The sequence below is a fragment of the Protopterus annectens genome, chromosome 16.part0, assembly GCF_019279795.1.
Source record: "Protopterus annectens isolate FY-2018-M chromosome 16.part0, PAN1.0, whole genome shotgun sequence".
NCBI lineage: Eukaryota > Metazoa > Chordata > Ceratodontiformes > Protopteridae > Protopterus > Protopterus annectens.
Window position 1 is genome coordinate 605,320,415 of NC_056750.1, and position 20,903 is coordinate 605,341,317.

General features: G+C 41.2%; 1 protein-coding gene across 2 annotated transcripts in view; it reads left to right on the top strand.

Annotated features, from left to right (window-relative positions):
- TM9SF1 (transmembrane 9 superfamily member 1) overlaps positions 1-20,903 on the top strand; it is a 320,432-nt gene that overhangs the window by 81,200 nt on the left and 218,329 nt on the right. For both annotated transcript variants that reach the window (XM_044058483.1, XM_044058482.1), the window contains exon 3: positions 10,143-10,743. In XM_044058483.1, coding sequence (XP_043914418.1) covers positions 10,143-10,743 — 601 coding nt within the window. The remainder of the gene's footprint in view (positions 1-10,142; positions 10,744-20,903) is intronic.

The following is a 20,903-nucleotide window of genomic DNA, read 5'->3' on the forward strand; positions in this document are numbered from 1 at the left end:
CTGCGCCCAGAGTATTCACGAAATGCCTGGCATCAGTAATTGCCTACTGCAGACTTCAAGGGATACAAATTTACCCTTATTTGGATGACTGCCTGATCCAAGCGGACAGCAAGCACATACTTCTGGAACATCTGGCTTATGCAACACGGTTACTGAATTCTCTAGGATACACAATCAACAAAGAGAAATCCAGGCTAACACCATCTCAGAAAATAACTTTCCTGGGTGCCAACTTGGACACAAGCACCCAGAAGGCCTATCTTACGCCAGAAAAACAGGGGAAACTAACTCAGTACTTCAAAACACTAGCAAATTGTACCAGGCTTACTGCAAGGAAAATTCTGCAGGCTCTGGGCTTCATGGCATCCTGCATTCTTTTAATCCCATGTGCAAAGTTGCATATGAGGAAACTTCAATGGTACCTAAAAAACCTATGGTCTCAACACAGCCACAGTTTGGAAACAATAATGCCAATAATTCTGTTTGCAAAAGGAATTTCTATGGTGGGCCCAAGCATGTCAAACAAACACAGGTCTTCCATTCTGCAAGCCTCAAGCAAATCAAGTCATCACAACAGACGCCTCAGATTACGCCTGGGGGGCGCACATGACAGACGGGTGCATTCAGGGCAAATGGTCCCAAAAGGAAAAGCACCTTCACATCAATCAAAAAGAAATGCTAGCAGTGATAAATGCAATTACAGCTTTCAAGGACCTCCTGCATCCAGGACAATTATTGATAAGAACAGACAACACCACAGTAATGTGGTACATAAACAAACAAGGAGGAACACATTCATACCCCCTGTGCAGACTAGCCATGACACTTTGGAACTTGGCTCTGGAATGGCAAATCGAACTTCAAGCACAGTACTTGCCAGGCTTGGAAAGCACGCTGGCAGACAATCTAAGCAGAAATATGACAGATCCACATGAATGGAAGTTACATCCTCAAGTGTTTACAAAGATAATCCAAGCATGGGGGAGGCCAGACATAGATCTCTTCGCCTCCCACAGGAATCATCAATTGGAAAGGTTTTGTTCAAGGACCTTTCATCCAAAGGCCTGGAGAGTGGATGCCCTTTCATTCAGTTGGACAGCATGGACAGTTTACGCTTTCCCACCTCTGCCTCTTCTGCCCAAGGTGCTCTTGAAAGCAAGAGCAGACAGACCGAAGATGATACTAATTACTCCAGACTGGCCAAGACAACACTGGTACCCACTACTAAGGAGCCTAACACATACTCCTCCCTAGCCCCTACCTCTAATGCCTCTTCTGCTGACTCAGCACAGCTACAAAACTCTTCACAGTCAGCTGAAAACACTCAGTCTCGCTGCATGGAAAATTCCTTAACACCACAACAGACTCTACTCCCCAAAGAGGTGCAGGATGTCATTTTGGAGGCCAGAAGGCCATCTACTAGAAAGGCTTACTCCGCAAAATGGAAACGGTTTTGCTCTTGGAATGAGAAAAAAGGCCAGGACCCTAAAAAACTGAATTTGCCTCAGGTATTACAGTATCTAGCTGAGCTGCTGAACAGTGGACTTTCATTTTCCTCCATAAAAATCCATGCCTCAGCCATTTCTGCAGAATTCAACACGGATCCACCCTTATTCTCTCACCCACTCTTAAGACAGTTCCTCAGAGGGGCTAAGAATATAAGACCACCAAGGAAACAACCAATACCAGCCTGGGATCTTAATTACATTTTAGAAAAATTAACATTGCCTCCCTCTGAACCAGCTGCCTCAACAGATTTGCAATACTTGTCCTGGAAAACAGCTTTCCTTCTGGCCATTACCTCAGCTCGTAGAGTATCGGAACTACAAGCCCTCATGGCTGTGCAGCCCTTTCTCATCTTCCATCAGGATAGAGTTTCCCTTCGAACCAACCCATCATTTATGCCTAAAGTGGTATCCAGGGTAGCTTTAAATCAAGCCATACACTTGCCTACCTTTTACCCCAATCCTCAAAACAAAGGGGAAAGGCTCCTACACTCGTTAGACATCCATAGATAGCTACGTTATTATTTGGACAGAACAAAGCCTTTCTGGAAATCAGAACAACTCTTTGTGTCCTGTGCTGTAGGAGCTGAAGGGAAGCCAGTTTCCAAACAGACTATTTCAAAATGGATAGACCACTGCATACGGTTTTGTTTCTCCTATCATGGAAAATCTGTCCCTACAGGCATCAGATCCCACTCCACCAGGGCCACAGCTACCTCTACAGCCTTCCTCAGAGGAGTTCCTACCAAAGATATTTTGGAGGCAGCCACTTGGAGTTCTGTGCATACCTTCACAAAACACTACCATCTGCCTTTATATTCCAAAACTAGAGCAGGCTTTGCCACTGCTGTGTTGCAGGGCATTCTGGCTCATCCCAGTTCCACCTAGTGCCTACCACCCTGTGCGTAGCTTTGGGATTCTACCCATCTGTGATTACTGCAGCTGTATGCACAATGAACATAGTACAGTTTTGTACCTACCATAAATGTAGATGTTCGAGTGCTAATACAGCTGCAGTACAGTTTTTCCCTCCCTCCTTCCCCTCTTGGTAAAGGCCTAGGGCCTAACCCCTCTTCATACAACCTGATGGAGTTATCCTTCTATGGTATATTTGCTTGCAACTACTGATTTTTGATTATATTGCATTTCATGTATATAAATATAATTTATGTATTGCCTTCCTTCTGGGGGCACCTGACATCTGGGGCAAGAAAGACTGAAGAAAATGGCGTCGGCTGTGTTTTATATACCCCTGCCTCACTGACGTCAGGAAAGAAAGCGACAACAACCGACGCCGGACCTAGACTTTGGAATTCGGCTGACCGAGGGACCGCCTGACAGCAGAGAACCCATCTGTAATTACTGCAGCTGTATTAGCACTCGAACATCTACATTTATGGTAGGTACAAAACTGTACTTTTTATACCCCTGACGACCTGACATCATGGAAAAAGAGACCGCATCCAATGCAGGAATACAAGACTTTGATATTCAGGCCGGCTGAGGGCTACCTGCAGGCAGATAACCCAAATGTAATGACTGCATCAGTGAATACGCTCTAACATTTACAATTATGGTAAGTGTGCACAACTGTACTTTTTCTTAAGTACCATCATTTGTACTTTTCCCCTCTTTGCCTTTGGGTTGCTCTATATACCATTCTTTGTATTTCCTTCCTCTTCCTTTATTTTCCCCTTAAATAGACCTTTCCTTTTTCTTCGTACAACACTGTGTGTGTGTGTGTGTGTGTGTGTGTGGCCTTGGCTTTTTGTAATAGCCGACAAACCCTCCAAAGGCACATCTTATTTCAAGAGGTGCCAAAAATGTGAAAGGAAGATGTCAAATTCTGTTGGACACACACTGTGTATATTGCCTCGGTGTAGTCCATCTACAAGAAGACTGTGAGAGCTGTCACAGTTTTATCTCCAGAACTATGATTGATCGCAAAAACAAACTCATCCTAAAAGGTTTTCTTAAGTTGGAATTTGATGACTTTATCTTGTCCAAAAACTGAAGTCAGTTCATCATCTTCCTCCATTTCCAAACTGAAGACACAAAGTCGTTCAGTTCTGACACGCTGTTCAGAAACGCCCAGTAAAATGGTCTATTCTCTCTTGGTGCCGACAGCCTCCTTGGCACTGGTGGGTCAAGATATTCAGTCCTTGCTGCCATCTGCACCAACCTCTTTAGCATCAGTGCCTTCGGTACAGGTATCGATGCAGACAGTATCGGTACTGATGTCATTTAAAGATGCTCCCCTTTTGTTACCAACTGAGCACACGGAACCAAAGGACAATTTAATTGTAATTTTACTTTGTACAGTATACCCCCCCCCCAGTAGATTATTTATTTATTTATTTATTTTATTTTACATTTGTTGACCGGGCTAGTCTAGCTGGATATATGTCCATTTTCAGTAGAGGCCCGGGGAGAAAAGCTCCAAGTATTAATACATAGTTTAATAAAAAGTGAACATAAAGTAATTTAAGCTAAAATAGTAAGAAATAAGTCAAGTAAAAACAAAACATTTTTTTTTTTTTTTTTTTTTTTAGGAAATTGGGAAATTAATAACACAATAGTCTTACACATAAGTGCAATATAGGATCCCACATATGTCATGGGGAAAGCATAGTACATTTTACAAAGTAACATAATTAGAAAGCATAATGAAAAGACTGAGGATAAAGTAAGAAAGGAAGAGAAGGAAAGATAGGAAACATATCAGAGTTAGTGAAGGATGAGTTAATGGATTTAATTATCATCCTAGGGCTAAATAAAGAGTTACTTTATGAAAGAGAGGCAGAATTTTGTGGACTGTGCTCCCAGACCATTTTTGGAGAAACGTCCACCAAGATCTTCATCGGCCTCCTCTGTTAGGTCCACCAAGAGTTTGTCTGAAGCCGATATTATGAGACTGGTGGACCAGCTCCTTACGGTGAGTGGATTGCCTCCTTCCATGGTTCCTAGCATTGTTAGCTCTGGAACTTTGCCACCTTTCACACCTCTGTCTATTCCTTCTTCGACTCCAGCTAAGATTTTAAAGCCCCTGGTACCTACCTTCCCGACTTCAACCTTGAGTTCTTCCAGTTTGTTGGAAATGGAGACCTTCCTGGGTGCCAGTTCCGAGTGGCAGAGTTCAACTTTGATTCTTTTGGAGCCCTACATACTCCTCAGTTCTTTAGCATATGTAAGCTCGACCCTGGCTTTGGCTTTGGAGGCGGCCTCCTTGGTGCAGGGTGAGACCACAATTCTGAAGGAGTCTATTTTGGTTCTGGGCTCTCATCCCTCTACTGAGGGGGAGTGGCCTTCCTGGCCATGGAGAAGGCCTTGTCCATTGTGGGGCAAACAGTCTATGCCTTCCCTGTTAGGCCAAACATCTTGTCCATCCCCTCTATCAGAGCTTCCTCCAGTCTCTTCCCTGGGACAGAGCAGACAAAAGTCTCAGGATCGAACCACATTGGTTTTGTCATCTTCAGATACCTCTCCAGAGCAATCCACTGAAGAGGTACCTTCAGAGAAAAAGTGAAAGAGAAAGCACTTGAACTCCCCTGAAGAGTTCTTCACAGAAGATACCGATTTTGATGAAGGGAAGGTTCCCCTACGTCATGCCTTGAATATGTTTCCTTCGGGGACATCCTAGAAATCTTTAAACAGAAGGTTGGCTGGACTACCCTCCAGCCTCCCTCAGAGGAATTGGTATACCTAAAGACTTTCCATGCCCAGCCCTCTACCTCTTGGATCTCTCCACCCGCTGATGATCTTAAGTTGATCGCTCAACGGGCTTGGAAGTTACCTGGCACTATTCAAGCTGATCCCAAAGAGACCTGACCGCATCCTTTCTGTCCCTAATGATCAACAACACTGGGCCAAAGGAATTCTTGTGGATGTCATGGTAGTTGTGGCAGCCCCCAAGAAGGAACTTACAAATGAAAGTCTTGCTATCCATCGTCCTAATAAAGAGTCTAGGACAATGGATAGATTTGGGAAGTGCATATATGCTTCATTGATCTTCGCTGTCAGGTTCTTGAATTGTATGGCACATTTTACCAGGCTTCAAAGAGATCTGATTAAAGAGCTTTCAGATGCTTTTTTGGGAGCAGTAGCTGAAGGAGTTTGAGACAGTGACTTCTAAGCTTGCCACCCTAGAATCTATATCCAACTCGTCCTTGAGGCTAATTGCACATGCTGCTAAAGGGACGACTAGAGCAGTGGGTTCAGGCATAGCCATGAGGAGACGCGCCTGGATGCAATTATGTGATTTCATGGAGCCATTTAAGTCTGCCTTTGTCAATGCTCTGTTTGATGGAACATCCCTATTTAGTCCCAAAGTTAAAGAGAGACTGGACAGATGTGAGAAAGATGGGATGACACTTTCTGCCGTGGGTGTATGCTTTTCTACTCCTCAATGGCTTTATTCCAGGAACCAGAGAAGTGGAAGGCATTGGTTCAAGAAGTCCCAAGGGCCTTTCCAGGACTCACTTGGCAATGACTTCCCCCAGGGCAGAAGGGGAAGTAACAATGGAATATGCCACGCAAGAGGCAGAGGTGGCCCGCAGAATCAGGGTTTCAGGTATTCCTTTCAGGGCTCCTGAAAGGAGGTTCGATTGACTTCCTCTGGAGGCAGGGGGGGGGGGGTGATTATCTTTGCACCAGTCTGCATGGCTAAAAATAACAACAAACAGCTGGGTGCAGATGACTATAACCAGAGGTTACAATATCCCTTTTTCAGAAGAACCGAAAAGACTAAAAAGAATCTCGAACATTACACCCAGCCACAGGGATGCAGCAGTCCACCCAGTCACAGGGATATACAGCAGTCTTAGAAACTCAGACTGCTCTACCAAAAGAGTCATCCAAGCACTCCCACCAGACCGGAGAGGATCCGGGATTTACTCAAGATCCTTTTTAGTGCCACAGAAAATGGGACTGGAGACCAATTCTGGATCTTAGTCATTTGAACAAATCAGTTCAACAAACTAAATTCCAGATAGTCTCTTTCCAAGAACAGAAGTATAGGGTGAACAAAGATGATTGGATGTGTTCAGTAGATCTTCAGGTTGCGTATTACCATATAAAAATAGGCAAGCGGTCCAGAAGGTTTCTGTGCTTCCGGCTGGGAGCCAGTCATTGTCAGTTCAGGGCACTGCCCTTTGGTCTCACCACAACCCCCAGGGTGTTCACCAAGTGCATGGCAGTGGTAGCAGCTCACCTCAGACTGCTAGGATTCCAAGTGTTTCCATAGCTAGATGACTGGCTCCTTACTGCTCCCACCAGGCATCAACTCATAATGGCACAAGAGTATACTCTCTTCCTTTTGTTCCAGCTTAGGAATCACTATAAACCATGAAAAATCCCATTTAGAAACATCCCAACAGCTAGAATTTATTGCAGCTATGCTCTATACACACTCCGGCATAGCATTTCTCTCCACCTAAAAAGACTTCAAAGGATCAGATCACAAGTCAGTCAGATCATTCACAGCAAGAAAGTAACAGTGAGACTCATTCTGCAAACTCTAAGCTCAATTTCAACCTCTATCATTCTAGTTCCTCTGGCCAAATATCACATGTGAATTCTTCAATGGCTTCTGGCCTCCATGGTCCCTGTTGAATCAGCCAATGTCCCATCTAATCGTGATCAGAAACTGATGCACAGAAGACCTGAGTTGGTGGCTCCATTCTAAAGCAGTTTTGTTGGGCCATCCCTTTATCTACCCTCAACCCCAAGCCATAGTGACCATGGACGCATCCCAGATAGGGTGGGGGGGGGTTGACATTATCTGAGAAAGACAGTCCAAGGCACTTGGTCCCAGCTGGAGGCCAATTTTGCATATCAGTGTTCTAGAGATGAGGGCAGTGCTCTTAGTATTGCAGGCATTTCAAGATACCTTCCCCTTGGGAACGATTGCAATTCAAACAGACAATATGTCGGTAGTCTGGTACATCAACAAGCAAGGGGAACCAGATCTTAGTCTTTGTCGAGAAGCGTTCAGTGTTTGACAATGGGTGATTTCCTCAGACCACTTTCTAATGGCAATGCACATTCCAGGGAGCTCCATCGTGATGGTGGACAAACAGAGCAGATGAATTCTCATGCCTCACGAGTGGTCGCTCAATCCAGTGGTTGCGGAAAAGGTATTCTGCCTTTGAGGCCAGCCTTGGTGCAACCTCTTTGCCTCCCCTCTGAACAACAAGTGTAGCAATTACTTTTCCCTTATCCCCCCACTAGGGAGTCACCCAAAGAAACTCTCTGTCAAGTTTGCCCCCCCCCCCAGTTAGTTGTACACCTTTCCTCCGATTCCACTAATATGTCAGTTTCTAAAGAAAGCCAGCAGTTAGAAGAACAGGATAATCTTCATTGCCCCATTCTGGTCTCAGCAGGTCTGGTTTCCTTTCCTATGGCCTCATCTACTTCAGAAACCCTGGATACTGGACGCAGACCTATTGTCCACCTGGAGGAACTGATTCATCCAAATCTACAGCATCTCAAGCTTACTGCGTGGCTTCTCCAGTTCCCATAATTGCCAGGCAATCCTTTCTTACCTCCCCAGTCTAATGTATCTTTCTGGCCCACCACAAACCTTCAACAAGAAAAATATATCATAATAAGTGACTAAAGTTTACTAAATGGTTGCTAGACTGTAATCTTGACCCATATTCGGTGCCTGATAAATTTCTAGACTTTTTGTCTTCACTCACTCAGCCTCTACTATTAGAATGCATCTTGTTGCGATATTGAACTTCATGTCGGTGTAAGTGGTTCTTCCCTTATGTTGCATATACTTTGCAAAGCCTTTTTGAAAAGAACCTTAATGCTCAGACCTCCATATAAGGAACCTTCTGCACCACAGGATTTGAATTTGGTACTTCAGTCTATTGTTTGTCACCCCTTTGAGCCTTCAGTAAAAATTTTTGCCCTGGAAAACTTTATTTTTGGTAGCTGTCACTTCAGCCAGAAGAATATCTGAAATACAGGCCTTATCCTGCAAACCTCCTTACCTAATCTTTCATAAGGACAGGGTTTCCCTCAGGACAAACCCACCCTCCTTATCAAAGGTCGTTTCCAAGGCAAATATCAGTCAGACTGTACAACGGCCAGTCTTTTTTCCCAACTTTCCCAATAAAGGGGAGTACTATTTGCACTTACTTGGATGTACACAAACAATTGTATTTCTGTCTTCACAGAACAAAGGAGATCAGAAAATCTGACCAGCTATTTCTTTCCTTTTCTTCAGTCACTTTAGGGTGCCCAGTATCTAAAGTTACTCTGGCCAAATGGCTTAGAGATTGTATTACCTGTGTTTACAACAGAAAGGGACTCCACCCACCAGGATCTCTAAAAGCACATTCAACTAGAGCAATAGTAGCATCTGCAGTTTTTCATGCCAGAGCTTCTTTAGATGATACTTGTGCTGCGGCGACATTGGCATCTCCTCATACCTTCATTGCACATTACAAATTGGACTTGGTCTCTAGGGGGCATGCATCCTTCAGCTCGATTGTACTCGGGTGCATTCTTACATGAGACCTCCCAAGATTCAGGTAGCTAGGGACTTTGTCCCACAGTCAAGGCTTACGTGAAGACTGACAACATCAGATAAAGAAATGATGTCTTACCATAACATTCTGAATGTGTTGTCGATCTTCAAAAATCTTTGACATTCCCTCCCTCCTTTCCCCTGCCTTTAAAACTCTTCGTGGATCAAATATTCTCAAAGATAGGTTTCATAATAAGGGCAGAGATATGGCCTCTTATCTATTATTTCTTGTCTGTCACTAGTGTATGCAAACTCGATCTGAGGTAATTTGGTGAGGAGCATTGTGGATAGACCTTGGCCCGAGAATGTTTGGAAGGCACGAGCTGGAATAACGGCAAAGTCAATTCCAAGGCTTGGAACTGAGCCCGCAGTCAAGGATTAGTGAAGACTGACAACACAGATGGAATGTTATGGTAAGTCACAACTTCTTGTTTTTGAAGGAGGGGAGAACTGAATGGTGCAGCTGAATAGCACTTAAGATTTAGTTATTGATCACCTGCCCATTTATACATTTTTGCCACTGTCTTTATATAAAGCATGTTACTTTTTGCTAGCACGTAGCATCATATCATTTAGTTACCCACAATTATACCCAACAGTAGTATCCTCCCATGTGTTTCGACTCAGAGTCTCATGGTGAAACAAGTAGTAGTCCATTTGTTGAATAGTGTGATGGTGTACATGAATGTTTGCAGATTTTGTGATACCATATATTTTATTAATGTAAAAGCAGCATGCATGATTAATGTTGTACCATTGAGCTTTGTCATTACTTTGAAACATTGAGTGTTAACCCTGCTGCTTTATGTAGATTTGCCTTATTTAATCTGCTATGTCATACCTGACACATGGATTATTTACTAATAATCACTCATACAGTAAACCTTGGGTAAAGATGTGCTTGTAATTCATCTGAAAGTGTTCCACCTATGTTATGTGAACTTGAACTGCTTCTGTTGCCTGTTTTACTATTGTCTTCTCATTGCTGGTTTAAAACACTGTGAACAAAAATTTTTGTAAGCGGTATTAAGAAACCATTGTTTAATGTAACCTTATTTTTCAGTGTCCTTACAGTTTTTCTCCTCCTGTATTCTTTTAAGGTGGAAAAGTTGAAAGATGCCATTGAGGAATTGTATTATTTTGAATTTGTGTTGGATGATATTCCAATCCGGGGATTTGTGGGCTATGTAGAAGAGAGTGGCTTTCTTCCTCACACTCACAAAATTGGGCTGTGGACACATTTGGACTTCAATATCGAGTATAATGGAGATCGCATTATTTTTGCAAATGTCACCATGAAGGATGTGAAGCCTTTCAGCTTGGATGATGCACATATTCCTTTATCAGTTACACACACCTACAGTGTGCATTGGTTTGAGACTAGTCTGCCATATGAGAGGCGAGGTGAGCGAAGTCGAGACTACAGCTTCTTCCCAAAAACACTTGAAATTCACTGGCTGTCCATAATAAACTCTATGGTACTTGTCTTTCTTTTAATGGGCTTTGTCGTCATTATCCTTATGCGAGTTCTAAAGAATGACTTTAGTCGCTACAACATAGAGGATGAGGCTGGTGAAGACTTTGACCAAGGTGATAATGGCTGGAAGATCATTCATACAGATGTTTTCCGTTTCCCACCATATAAGAGCCTACTTTGCTCTGTTCTTGGAGTCGGCATGCAGTTTCTGACTCTTGGCACAGGTGAGAAAGCAAGAATTAAACATTAAAACAAGATTTTTTTAAATTTTTTCTGTTGTGCTTGTCATCATACCAGTATTATCAAAACTTGTTTTAAATTGGAGGTTTATAGTTGAATTGAAAAAATTTTAAATGTAGCAGACATACCAGCCAGCAGTCTGATGTCGGCCCTCAGTTTAAGTGCAGTTTTCTTTACTTAACTGTAGTGTGTGTGTAATTTGCAGTTTGCAAATAATATAATTCTGCCTTTTTATAAAACATGTTTTTTTCTTAGTGTGCATGGTTTACTTACATAGGTGTATGATGTATTGGTTGCTTAAATGTATCAAATGTAACATTTACAGGCTTTCACCCACCCACTTCTCGTGTTTATTTGAAGCTTGATTTATTTTCAATAACTTTACTGAAATATATAATCTAATTTTTAGAATATATAGTTATCAGTGGGTAAGGTCTATGTTATCATAAAGATGTTCATCAGATCACAGTCGTAGTAATGTAAGATGTATTGGACGTATCCTCCAAGGATCAGAAGTCCATCTATCTTCCACATGTCTGTATAACCATTAGAGCTTGAGAGTGAATCCGTATAAGAACAGATATATGGGTGTCAACACTTCAGATCTTTCTTGCCATCAAAGCAACTAGCAGGTTTCACTTACAACTTTGACTTTGTTGGTTCAGCAGTTGAGTAGTTATCGCAAAGTGTGCAGATAATTATGTTGAGGACTGTCATCTATTTTTCTGGAAAAGTGTATTTTTTTCTGTCAGAATTTGTCTAGTAGAAATGGAAAAGTGTTCATGTGGGTGACAAGTACCATATAACAATTACTACACATTTTGTCTCATCTTCCTAGGGAAAGAACACAATACTCAGGCTTGTTTAATCAGTTCATCTTTTGACTGTAAAATCTGTAAAAGCAGACAAAGTACCCTTTTACTTTATTTAGAGAACAAGAAATTGAAAGCACTTACCAGTAGTGTAATGGACCAAGGTTCCAGCTCTTCGGATGTTCCCCACCGTGATCCTGAAGAAAAGCTTCAAGGAAAGCTTCAGTCTCTTCTTTGGATTCCAAGTTGCCTCAGCCTTCATGTGGTGATTTAGCTGTGGCCATCTTGGAGGCCCTTGATAGTCCTCTGATTCTTTAGTGTTGTCCCTTGTGAGGCTGCTAAGGGCCGAGAGGTTAACACTTCTCCAAGGCCACTTGTATGTCTGTTCAGGCAGGGTTTAACCACTTCTTACAGCATCAGTGGAAGAGGCAGATTTTATTCCCTGTCAAAGTCATGCTGAGGGCAGATTCCCTGGGAGGATGACTGGATGTCTTAACACGCCTCTTTGACAGACACACTCAGGAAAACAAAGTAGATAGTTAAATGCGCATAGTCTCTGGGTCACCTACAACCAAAGGAACTAAAGATGATTGACTAGGATTTGCTAATTTTTTTTCAAAGCCTTTTAGTTATTACAGTTTGGAATTTCTAAAAAGAAAAGGTCTCCTTCCCCATCAGGTTCTGAATCTGAATCTCGTGTAAAGGAAATGGGATTAGACTATACCTGTCAGTTATCTACCCCTGAAAAGTGGGAATGTGAAACAGAAAAATATATTTCCTCTGACGTTTCTGCTGAAGAATTGCCCTTTTCTGACACCATTAGCAGGTTGAAAGACCTTTTTAATTTGAAACAAAAAGAAACATCAGAATTTGTTACAGGTGGATATCCCAGCAGTCTGTGGTTGTTTCCTTCTTTTCTTCCTGCTTTGGAATATACCTTCTCTGCAGCCACTGCTTTTACCTGACAGAGACTCCAGCCAAAAGAAATCTGAAACATTTATATAGAGTGCCTCAGACATACAATTTTCTTTTAGGGATCTTAGTGCAAATCCTGCTGTGGCCTCTCTGTCAAAAACTTCCTCTTCTAAGCACCTTATGGCAGTTAGCCCTATTCCATCTGATAAAGATGGCAGAGCATTTGATCATTTTGGATAAGGGATGTACTTCTTCCACTTTAGCTTATAGAACAGTGAACTGTCAAGCTCACATGTCTTAAGTTTTTGTTGGCTTCATTTGATAAAATGAAAACCTTGTTAGCTGACCTTCCTAAGTTAGTCGTCAAGACTTCTTTAAATTCCCTTCTTTTATCTTTGTTACAGGTAACCAAGCAGTCATTTAAATGTTATTATGACATGGCTGATGCAGTGTCCAGAGCAGCTGCTATTGACTCTGTGATGAGAATGTTTGCTTGGCTGTGCCTCCAAAACTTGTCAGAAGATTTTATTTATTTATTTGTATTTTTGATTTGATATTTGTTTACCAGGAAATTCCGAATGGGTATGAGCCCCCATTTTTAGGGGAGGGCCTGGGGAGAAAAGTTCCATAGTACACATTAAAACATAATTAAAAAAATATATATCAAGCCGTGGTTACAAATATTAAGAAAATAACAAAAGTCATACAATTTGTGAATACAATAAAAAAATAACAAAATATAAGCCAAGCAGTAAAGTTGACCATACATTATATACAAGATAGAACAAAGAGAGTTCCTAAAATGTGTATTACATAATGATGCATGAAAAATATTTAACAGAATAAGTAATAGGTCATAAAAACCATGTACTCTTTCTGGCAGGAGAACTAGGTAGTAAATTGCAGTCATAAATTCTGGGATAGGTAAAGGTTAGTGTAAGAATATAACAAAAAGGATATTAGAAGGTTAAGGAATTAGTGAGGTGAGGCTAGAAGTTAAGTAATGCTGGAAGGGAAGTAGGGTATATCAAGATATGTATTTATTTGCATTTGTTTACTGGGATGGTCCACTGAGCTGAAATGAGCCCATTTTCATTGGAGACCCATGGAGAAAAGTTCAACAATAAATGAACAAAAGCATCAAATCAAATACATAGATAGATGTATGATTGCAGTACACTTTTGTACATCAGCAGAAATGTCAAGTACGTAAGTCATGTAAATACAGATTTTGAAACATCAGTTTAAACTATGTACAGGAAGTAGTTTCTTATAAAGAGTATGATAGTATAAGAGTTGTAAGCAGTTGAATGAGCTGGATTATAATCAGGGGCATTGAGGTTACTGTGTAGGGAGGTGAAGAATGTTGTTAAGAGTTGAAAGATGTGAATGCTGAACTTCTGAATGCTGCCTTGGATAAGAAGGTTCTGTTTGACTCTTATTCTGCAGAGGTAATTAAAAAGATTTGCTGAAAGGGGAAGGCTAATTTGGGGGTATCTGAAATATTTCAATCCTCCATTACTAAATACAGAAGGAACTTCTCAGCTAGCTCAGGATACTTTAGGAAACAATACAAGCAGTCCCAACAAAAAAAACCTAGAGAAGCAGACATTTAGAGAACATTGGCAGGGAGGCACGAAAAAGAACGTAGGATCTTCTTTTACTTTAAAAGACTGACTGTCCATCAGTCCATTCTCTCCTCCCTCCTCCATCCCAACACTGACAATCTTATAAAATACTGCCAAATTCCAAACCTTCACTTTCGTATTTGGCACCATATCACATCCAACACCTGGGTTCTGAGAATAATTCACAAAGGTTACAACTGGTAGTGGGAGAGACTTCCTCCCATTTAGGAGGAATTCCTCCTCAACTGTCTGACCGAAGCTTACTGTTGTCTGTAATTCTGAACAAAATGTCTCCAGGAGTTATAAAGCCTGTTCTTTCAGATCAAATAGGAAAGGCTTTTATTCAAGGTTATGTCCTTTCATATCACTGTTGCAGTGTTCATAAATTAAGGGATCTCATGCCAAGGGTAGCCCAACTTTCGGTCAGTATACCAAAGCCCTTAGCACTTACAGACACCATATGTCACATATATGCTCTCCAAGCAAGGCATAAGGCATATCTATTAATTTGTCTTTGTTTACTGGAAAAGTCTGACTGGGTAATACCCATTTTCAGGGGAGGTCCGGGGAGAAAAGCTCCACTTGCTCCCATTACATTATACTAAATTCCAGTTGAACACACAGTAGTCGCATGGTATTTACATTTATACACGCAGTAATTACATTTAGGTGGAAGTTACTAAAGGCAAAGCCCCCTTGCAACTTAGTGGATTGTACAGGCAGCAGTTATGTATAAAAATTGTTTTGTCATCATCAGATGGGAGAGGTTGAGGGTATTCTGTTTAAGGAGAGTATTTGAAGAGTATCATATGGGGAACACAAAGTCCTGAAATTGTGATGAGCATGTGCAGGACCAGCATTGGTTAATATGTTGTTTAAGCAGGGATTTAAAACTTTTGAATTTGTCGGAGAGTGTTTGTGTGGGGATACTATTCCAGAGTTTAGCAACGTGCTGGGAGTAGAGCGAGTCTCCTGCATCATTATTTGACTTAGTTGTAAGTAATACGAATTTGTTACTACAATGGAGGTTTCTTGCTAGGCAGTAGTAAGTTTTGTAGTGCAGGGCATTTTTCTGGATGATGAATGAGTTTGTGTGCTTTAGTTAGTTATGAATATGTAGGGTAGTTGTGCAGTTCAAGTCAGCTTAATTGCTTTAAGCTATGACAGTGGTGGGTCTTATGAGAGAGAGTGGTGGCAAATTTAGCTATTTTATTGTAGCAGGGGGCAAGTTTCTTTCTTTGAATATTGTTTGTTTGTTAGGATAGGAGCAGAGTATGAGAGAGCTAGCAATAAGAAGGTAGTGGCTAGAGTTTTTCATGCAGCATTTGTAAGGAATCCATTGAGCCTATAAAGGGAGCCTAGTTTCTAGTGTGTATAGTTAATGGTGTGCAGTATATGCTGGTCATATGAGGTTGTTATCTATTATAATGCTTAGAAGTTTGCTGTGAGTTACAGTTTCAGTGACTATTATTTGCTGGTAAAAGATTGCTTTTGACAACTTTTTGAGGTAAAAAGCATTAACTTAGTTTTCTTGGAGTTGAGTAGGTGGTTTGATTCTTTGAGCCAGGTTTCTACAGAGAAGGATTTTTGGGTAATGTCTTGGAGCTTATTTATTGTTGAGGCCACATATTAATGTTGAGATGTCTGCATACAGAACTAAACTAACATGGCGAGTGGTGGTCATCAATAATATATTAAATAGGAGAGGGCCTAGGATAGAGCCTTAAGGGACACCGGGCTGAAAGTCATGCTGTGTTGTAAAAATAACGTAGACACACACACACACACACACACACACACACACACACACACACACACACACACACACACACACATACACACACACACTGAACTTCTTTGCCACATGTCTGAACACCATTCTGCTTTGCTGGTTACTAAGCCGTGTTTCAGATAAGTGTCCTAACTTTCTTTCTTATTTAGTGCTGGTTGGGTTCTTGTCATCCAGAAAAGGAAAATTTCAGTGTGGGATGCAGGTTCTCAGTAAAGATTGTCACGACCAGTGTCTCTTCTGTTTGGGAGCTTCTCACGACCGGACCATACACAATGTTCTGTCTGCCAAGCTTTTGTCCTCAAGACCTTACATAGTTGTCTCTCCTCCTTATTAATTTACCTTGAAAACCAGCATCTTACGCTGTTGGCTGAAGGTGCTGTGGCAGAGTCTTCCCATCCTGAGGGTAAGACATCATCCAAGAAAAAGACCAAAAAATGTAGGTCTGATACAGCTGCTGTTCAGCCTCTCCCGGCTCTCTCAAGGCTAGTGAAAGCCCAGAGGAATGTCCTGTGGTTGCTTCAGATTCCTCTGCAGTGACCCCGTCTGAGGCCAGCATGGATCCAGCTTCTGACATGGCCTTTGAGGCTTTACAAACGTCTGCTCCAGATATTGAGGGTGAACCTTGGCTGATTTATATTTGAGGGAACGAGGGGGATTCTGCAAATCTTGGTAAGGGAGGCGATCCCTACTACGGTTGTTGAGCGTTACCAAGGGTTTGATCTTTCTTTAGTGTTTTTATGCAGACATCCTGCAAAAAAAAAAGAAAAAAAAACAAGCATATGTCCCCTGTAGTTAAATATACCCAATGTAAATGACAGGATTTTACTCAAGGGTTATTTAATGCTTTGATGGCTTTAAAGCCTCCTCAAGGGGTGTCTGTGCCTGTCCCTCCCTTGTCTTCCACTCCTCTTAAAAGACCCAGGGAACTGGATTCCTCAGATGAGGATCAGGATTTGGGGGGGGGGGGGTCCCTGGCTTACTCTTCTCAAATCCCTTCCCCCTTGGACTGTGGTTCAGAAGAAAAGTATTCTGTTAGACCAGATTCCCCTTTAGAGGAACTCTCCTTTGGAGACACTGTCACCCATATGATGGAATTCTTTAAGTGGGATTGCTCTCACATTTCTGATATGCAGAAGAGGTAATATGAACTCTTTCAGATGGAGCTTCCTAATCCTTCTGTTTTTCCCCTTGTTCTGGCTGCCCTCCTAGATACCTTTTCAGCAGCTTCTGTGGCATGTTTCTTAGCCCCCTGCTCCCAAGAAACCTGACTGATTTTACAAGGTGTCTGATTAGTGTAAATTTCTTTATAAATGCTCTTCTGCTTATCCTTCTGTAGTGGCTGATTCTTTTAACTAGTCCTCCAAGCTGTTGCCCTCTACCAAACTGCTTTCCTCAGATAAGGATAGTAGGTCCATGTAGAAGTTGGGCAAAAAGGTTTATACTTCCTGCCACTTTATTCTTTCGGGCCATTAACTACCAGACTCATATGACCAGGTATGTTTTTGCTATCCATTCCCAGGTTTCTCAAGTGTTTTTTGTCCTTACTGACTATGAGGAGAAGGCTTCTGCCCTTTGCATGTTGGGTTCTACCTCTCAAGTTGCCCATTTTATTTTTTTTTTATTTTACATTTGTTAACCGGGCTAGTCCAACTGGATACATGTCCATTTTCAGTGGAGGCCCGGGGAGAAAAGCTCCACTACATTCTATTAAAACAAGTTAAAAACTAACACAAAATGCAGACATAAAAATTATACAATACTATAGAAACATACATTAAACCTGTTGTAAGTTATAAATGCATTAGAGTTCAGTATGAGGCTTAGCAGGGAACAAAAATTCAAATAAACAGCTAGGATACTCTATTTCAGCATTGGAAGAAGTTGACAAAAAATATAGATATATTTCTATTTAAAGAAAGAGTCACAGGGACACTTATGAAGAGGAAACTCTAGTGGGCTGGAATTGAGAAAAAGAAGTAAGGGGATGAAAGAAGCAGATGGAAGGAGGGAGAAAAAAAAATGGTTAGTCAGGGTTGTTACAAGAGCATAGCCAGTGATTGGAAAGGAAAAGTTTTAGTTTAGCTTTAAATAATGGGAGTGAAGTTATGGTAGTGAGGTCTTGAGGTAGTTGGTTCCATATTTTGCCAACTGAGTTGGAGAATGTGGAGTCACCTGCTGAGTTATTTGATAGGGAAGTTTGAATCAGTATCTTGTTAGAAGAGCGTAGGTTCTTCAGATTTGTGTAGGGTTGTATGAGAGGGGAGAGCATAGGAGTGTTGTCAGGGTGATAAAGGGCTTTATGGGCAATAGTAAGTTGGTAAGATTGTATTAGGTAGGGTAATTCTAGCCAGCCTAATTTTTTAAGATTAAGACAATGATGAGTCCTATAAGGAGCATCTGTAGCAAATCTAGCAATGTTGTTGTATGATGAAGCTAGTTTGTTGAGGTTATACTTAGAAAGGTTGGTGTAAATGGGAGTAGCATATAGTAGGGTAGAGATTAAGTGGGTTCTAGCTATGGTAGTTTTAGCTTTGGGAGTTAGGAAAGATTTGATTCTGTAGAGAGAACCAAGTTTTCTGTTGGTAGCTTTTATTGTAGAGTTGATATGAGTGTCAAATTTTAGTTGATTGTCAATAGTAATACCCAAGGGTTTAGTGGTTTGGTCTGGAGAGATGAGGGTACCATCATTGGATGTAAGTGTGAAGTTAATAGAAGGGGACATGTGAGTGGGTGCAAAGAGCAGGAGTTTGGTTTTCTTGGGGTTGAGGAGGAGACAATGATTAGAGAACCATTGCTCTATAGTTGTGAAGGTATTTTGTGTGAGAGTGTGCAGCTCATTCTGTGTTGGGGCTGAGCAGATTATGGTTGTGTCATCTGCATATTGAATGCAAGTTAATTGAGGAGTGGCTAAATGAGGGTCATTTATAAAAATGGAGAATAGTAGAGGACCTAAGATAGAGCCCTGAGGGACCCCTATAGAAGTTGGGAGGAGATCAGAGAGATGGTTATCCCAGAGTACTGCCTGTTTACGGTTATCCAGATAGGATACGAACCAGCTTAAGGCAAGACTGTCTAGAGAGAGGGATTTTAAACGATGGAGGAGAAGTTCATGATTGACCATGTCAAAGGCTTTAGACAGGTCTACGAAGAATGCAGAAGAAGAAGTGTTATTGTTGCGTTTTTTGTTAATAGAGTCAATAAAGGATAGTAAGGCTGTGGTAGTACTATGGAATGGTCGAAACCCATGTTGACAATTAGTTAGGAGATTGTGGCTTAGTAGGTGATTAAGTAACTGTTTGTGGATGCATTTCTCCATTATTTTTGCGAGAGGAGATAGTAGCGCTACAGGGCGGAAGTTGAAATACTCAGTTAAGTCACCTCCTTTGAATAGAGGGATAATATGAGAGATTTTCCAGAGTGATGGAATAGTACTTTCTTTTACGGTCCTGTTGATCAGTATAGAGATGGGGTAGGCTACAGCTTTAGCACCTACTTGGAGGTATTCTGCTGGTAATTTGTCAGCTGAGGGGGTTGTGGGCTTTAGTTTTTGAAGCAAGGACAATATATAAGAGGTCGGTATAGGTTTTAGGTGAAATGGAGGGGGAAGGGAGCTTAGGGTTTGTAGTTTGGAGGTATCAGGGCTTTGTTGTCTAGCTAGCTTTAATATGGCTGAAGTAAAGAAGGTATTAAAAGCATTAGCTGTTTGTAGTGGGTCGTCAGGGTTGGAGCCTAGTGGATTTGGTGTGGCAACTTTGCCCGGGGATAACAGCATGTTAATAGCGGACCAAAATTTATGTGGTTGGTTAGGGGATGAATGTTGAAGCTGTGTATAAAAGTTCTTTTTATCTTGTAGAATGGCTTTTTTGTCACATTTCTTTGTTGTCTAAAAGTTAGGTGATCAGTTATGTTTTTTGTGGTTTGCCATTTAGCCCAAGCTTTGTTCCTGCTAAGGATTAGTTTTTTAGTTTCTTTTGAGAGCCATTGGGCTGTTTTGGGTTTCATACGTATAGAACGCATTGGGGCATGATGTTCTAGGATGTCTAGAAAAGTATTATTAAAGTAAGTGACAGCTTCATCTATAGGGAGAGATTTCAGGGGTGACCAGTTAACTTGCATAAGTTCATTATGAAACAGATTGGGGTCAAAGGATTTTTTGCTACGGCCTGTTCTGACTTGGATAGGGATAGCAACATTTGTTTTATGCCTGATAATATATGTTAGGGAGTGGTCACTGAGGTCATCTGGGAGAGTTCCTGTTGTATATTTTTGCTGTGGACTATTTGTTAATATCCAGTCAAGTATGGTTTCTTTATTATTAGGTTTGTTTATTCTTGTTGGGGAGTTAATGATTTGAGAGAAGCCATGTAGGTTAATAAGGGTGGTTGGGTTAGTATGTTTACATAAGTTCCAGTCAATATTAAAGTCTCCTAAAAGTATTGTTTCTTGTAGGAGGTTTAGTGAAAGCCAATTTAACAGGTCTTCTAATATAATAGGATTTTTAACTGGGGGAAGATAAGTACAGATAATATTAATTGTTTTGTGATGGTTGAGGTGAAGTTTTGAAATAATGATTTCGGCATTTATATCAGATGGAAGGTTAAGATTTGCTTTACTTATTTGTAGTCCGGTTTTATAGAGGACTACGACCCCACCACCTTTTTTGTTTAAGCGGTCTTGTCTAAGGATGTTGTAGCCTGGGGGAGTAATTTCATTATCCTTTATTGTAGGTTTGAGCCAGGTTTCAGTTAGACAGAGAATGTCAAACTGTTGAACATCTAGAAGAGCATGAATTAGTGGTATTTTGTTACAAATGCTACGTATATTTAGTTGGGCAATAGATAGTGATTTGGGGGGGGTTTGGTTAATGGTGTTGGTTTTGTTCTGAATATGTGGCTATTAGAAGATTGTGGGGATGGTTTAGGGCCAGGATTAGGGTGGATGTCACCATCAATTAATGAGGACATTAGTATATGGTTGTAAAATTGAGGAGGTTTACA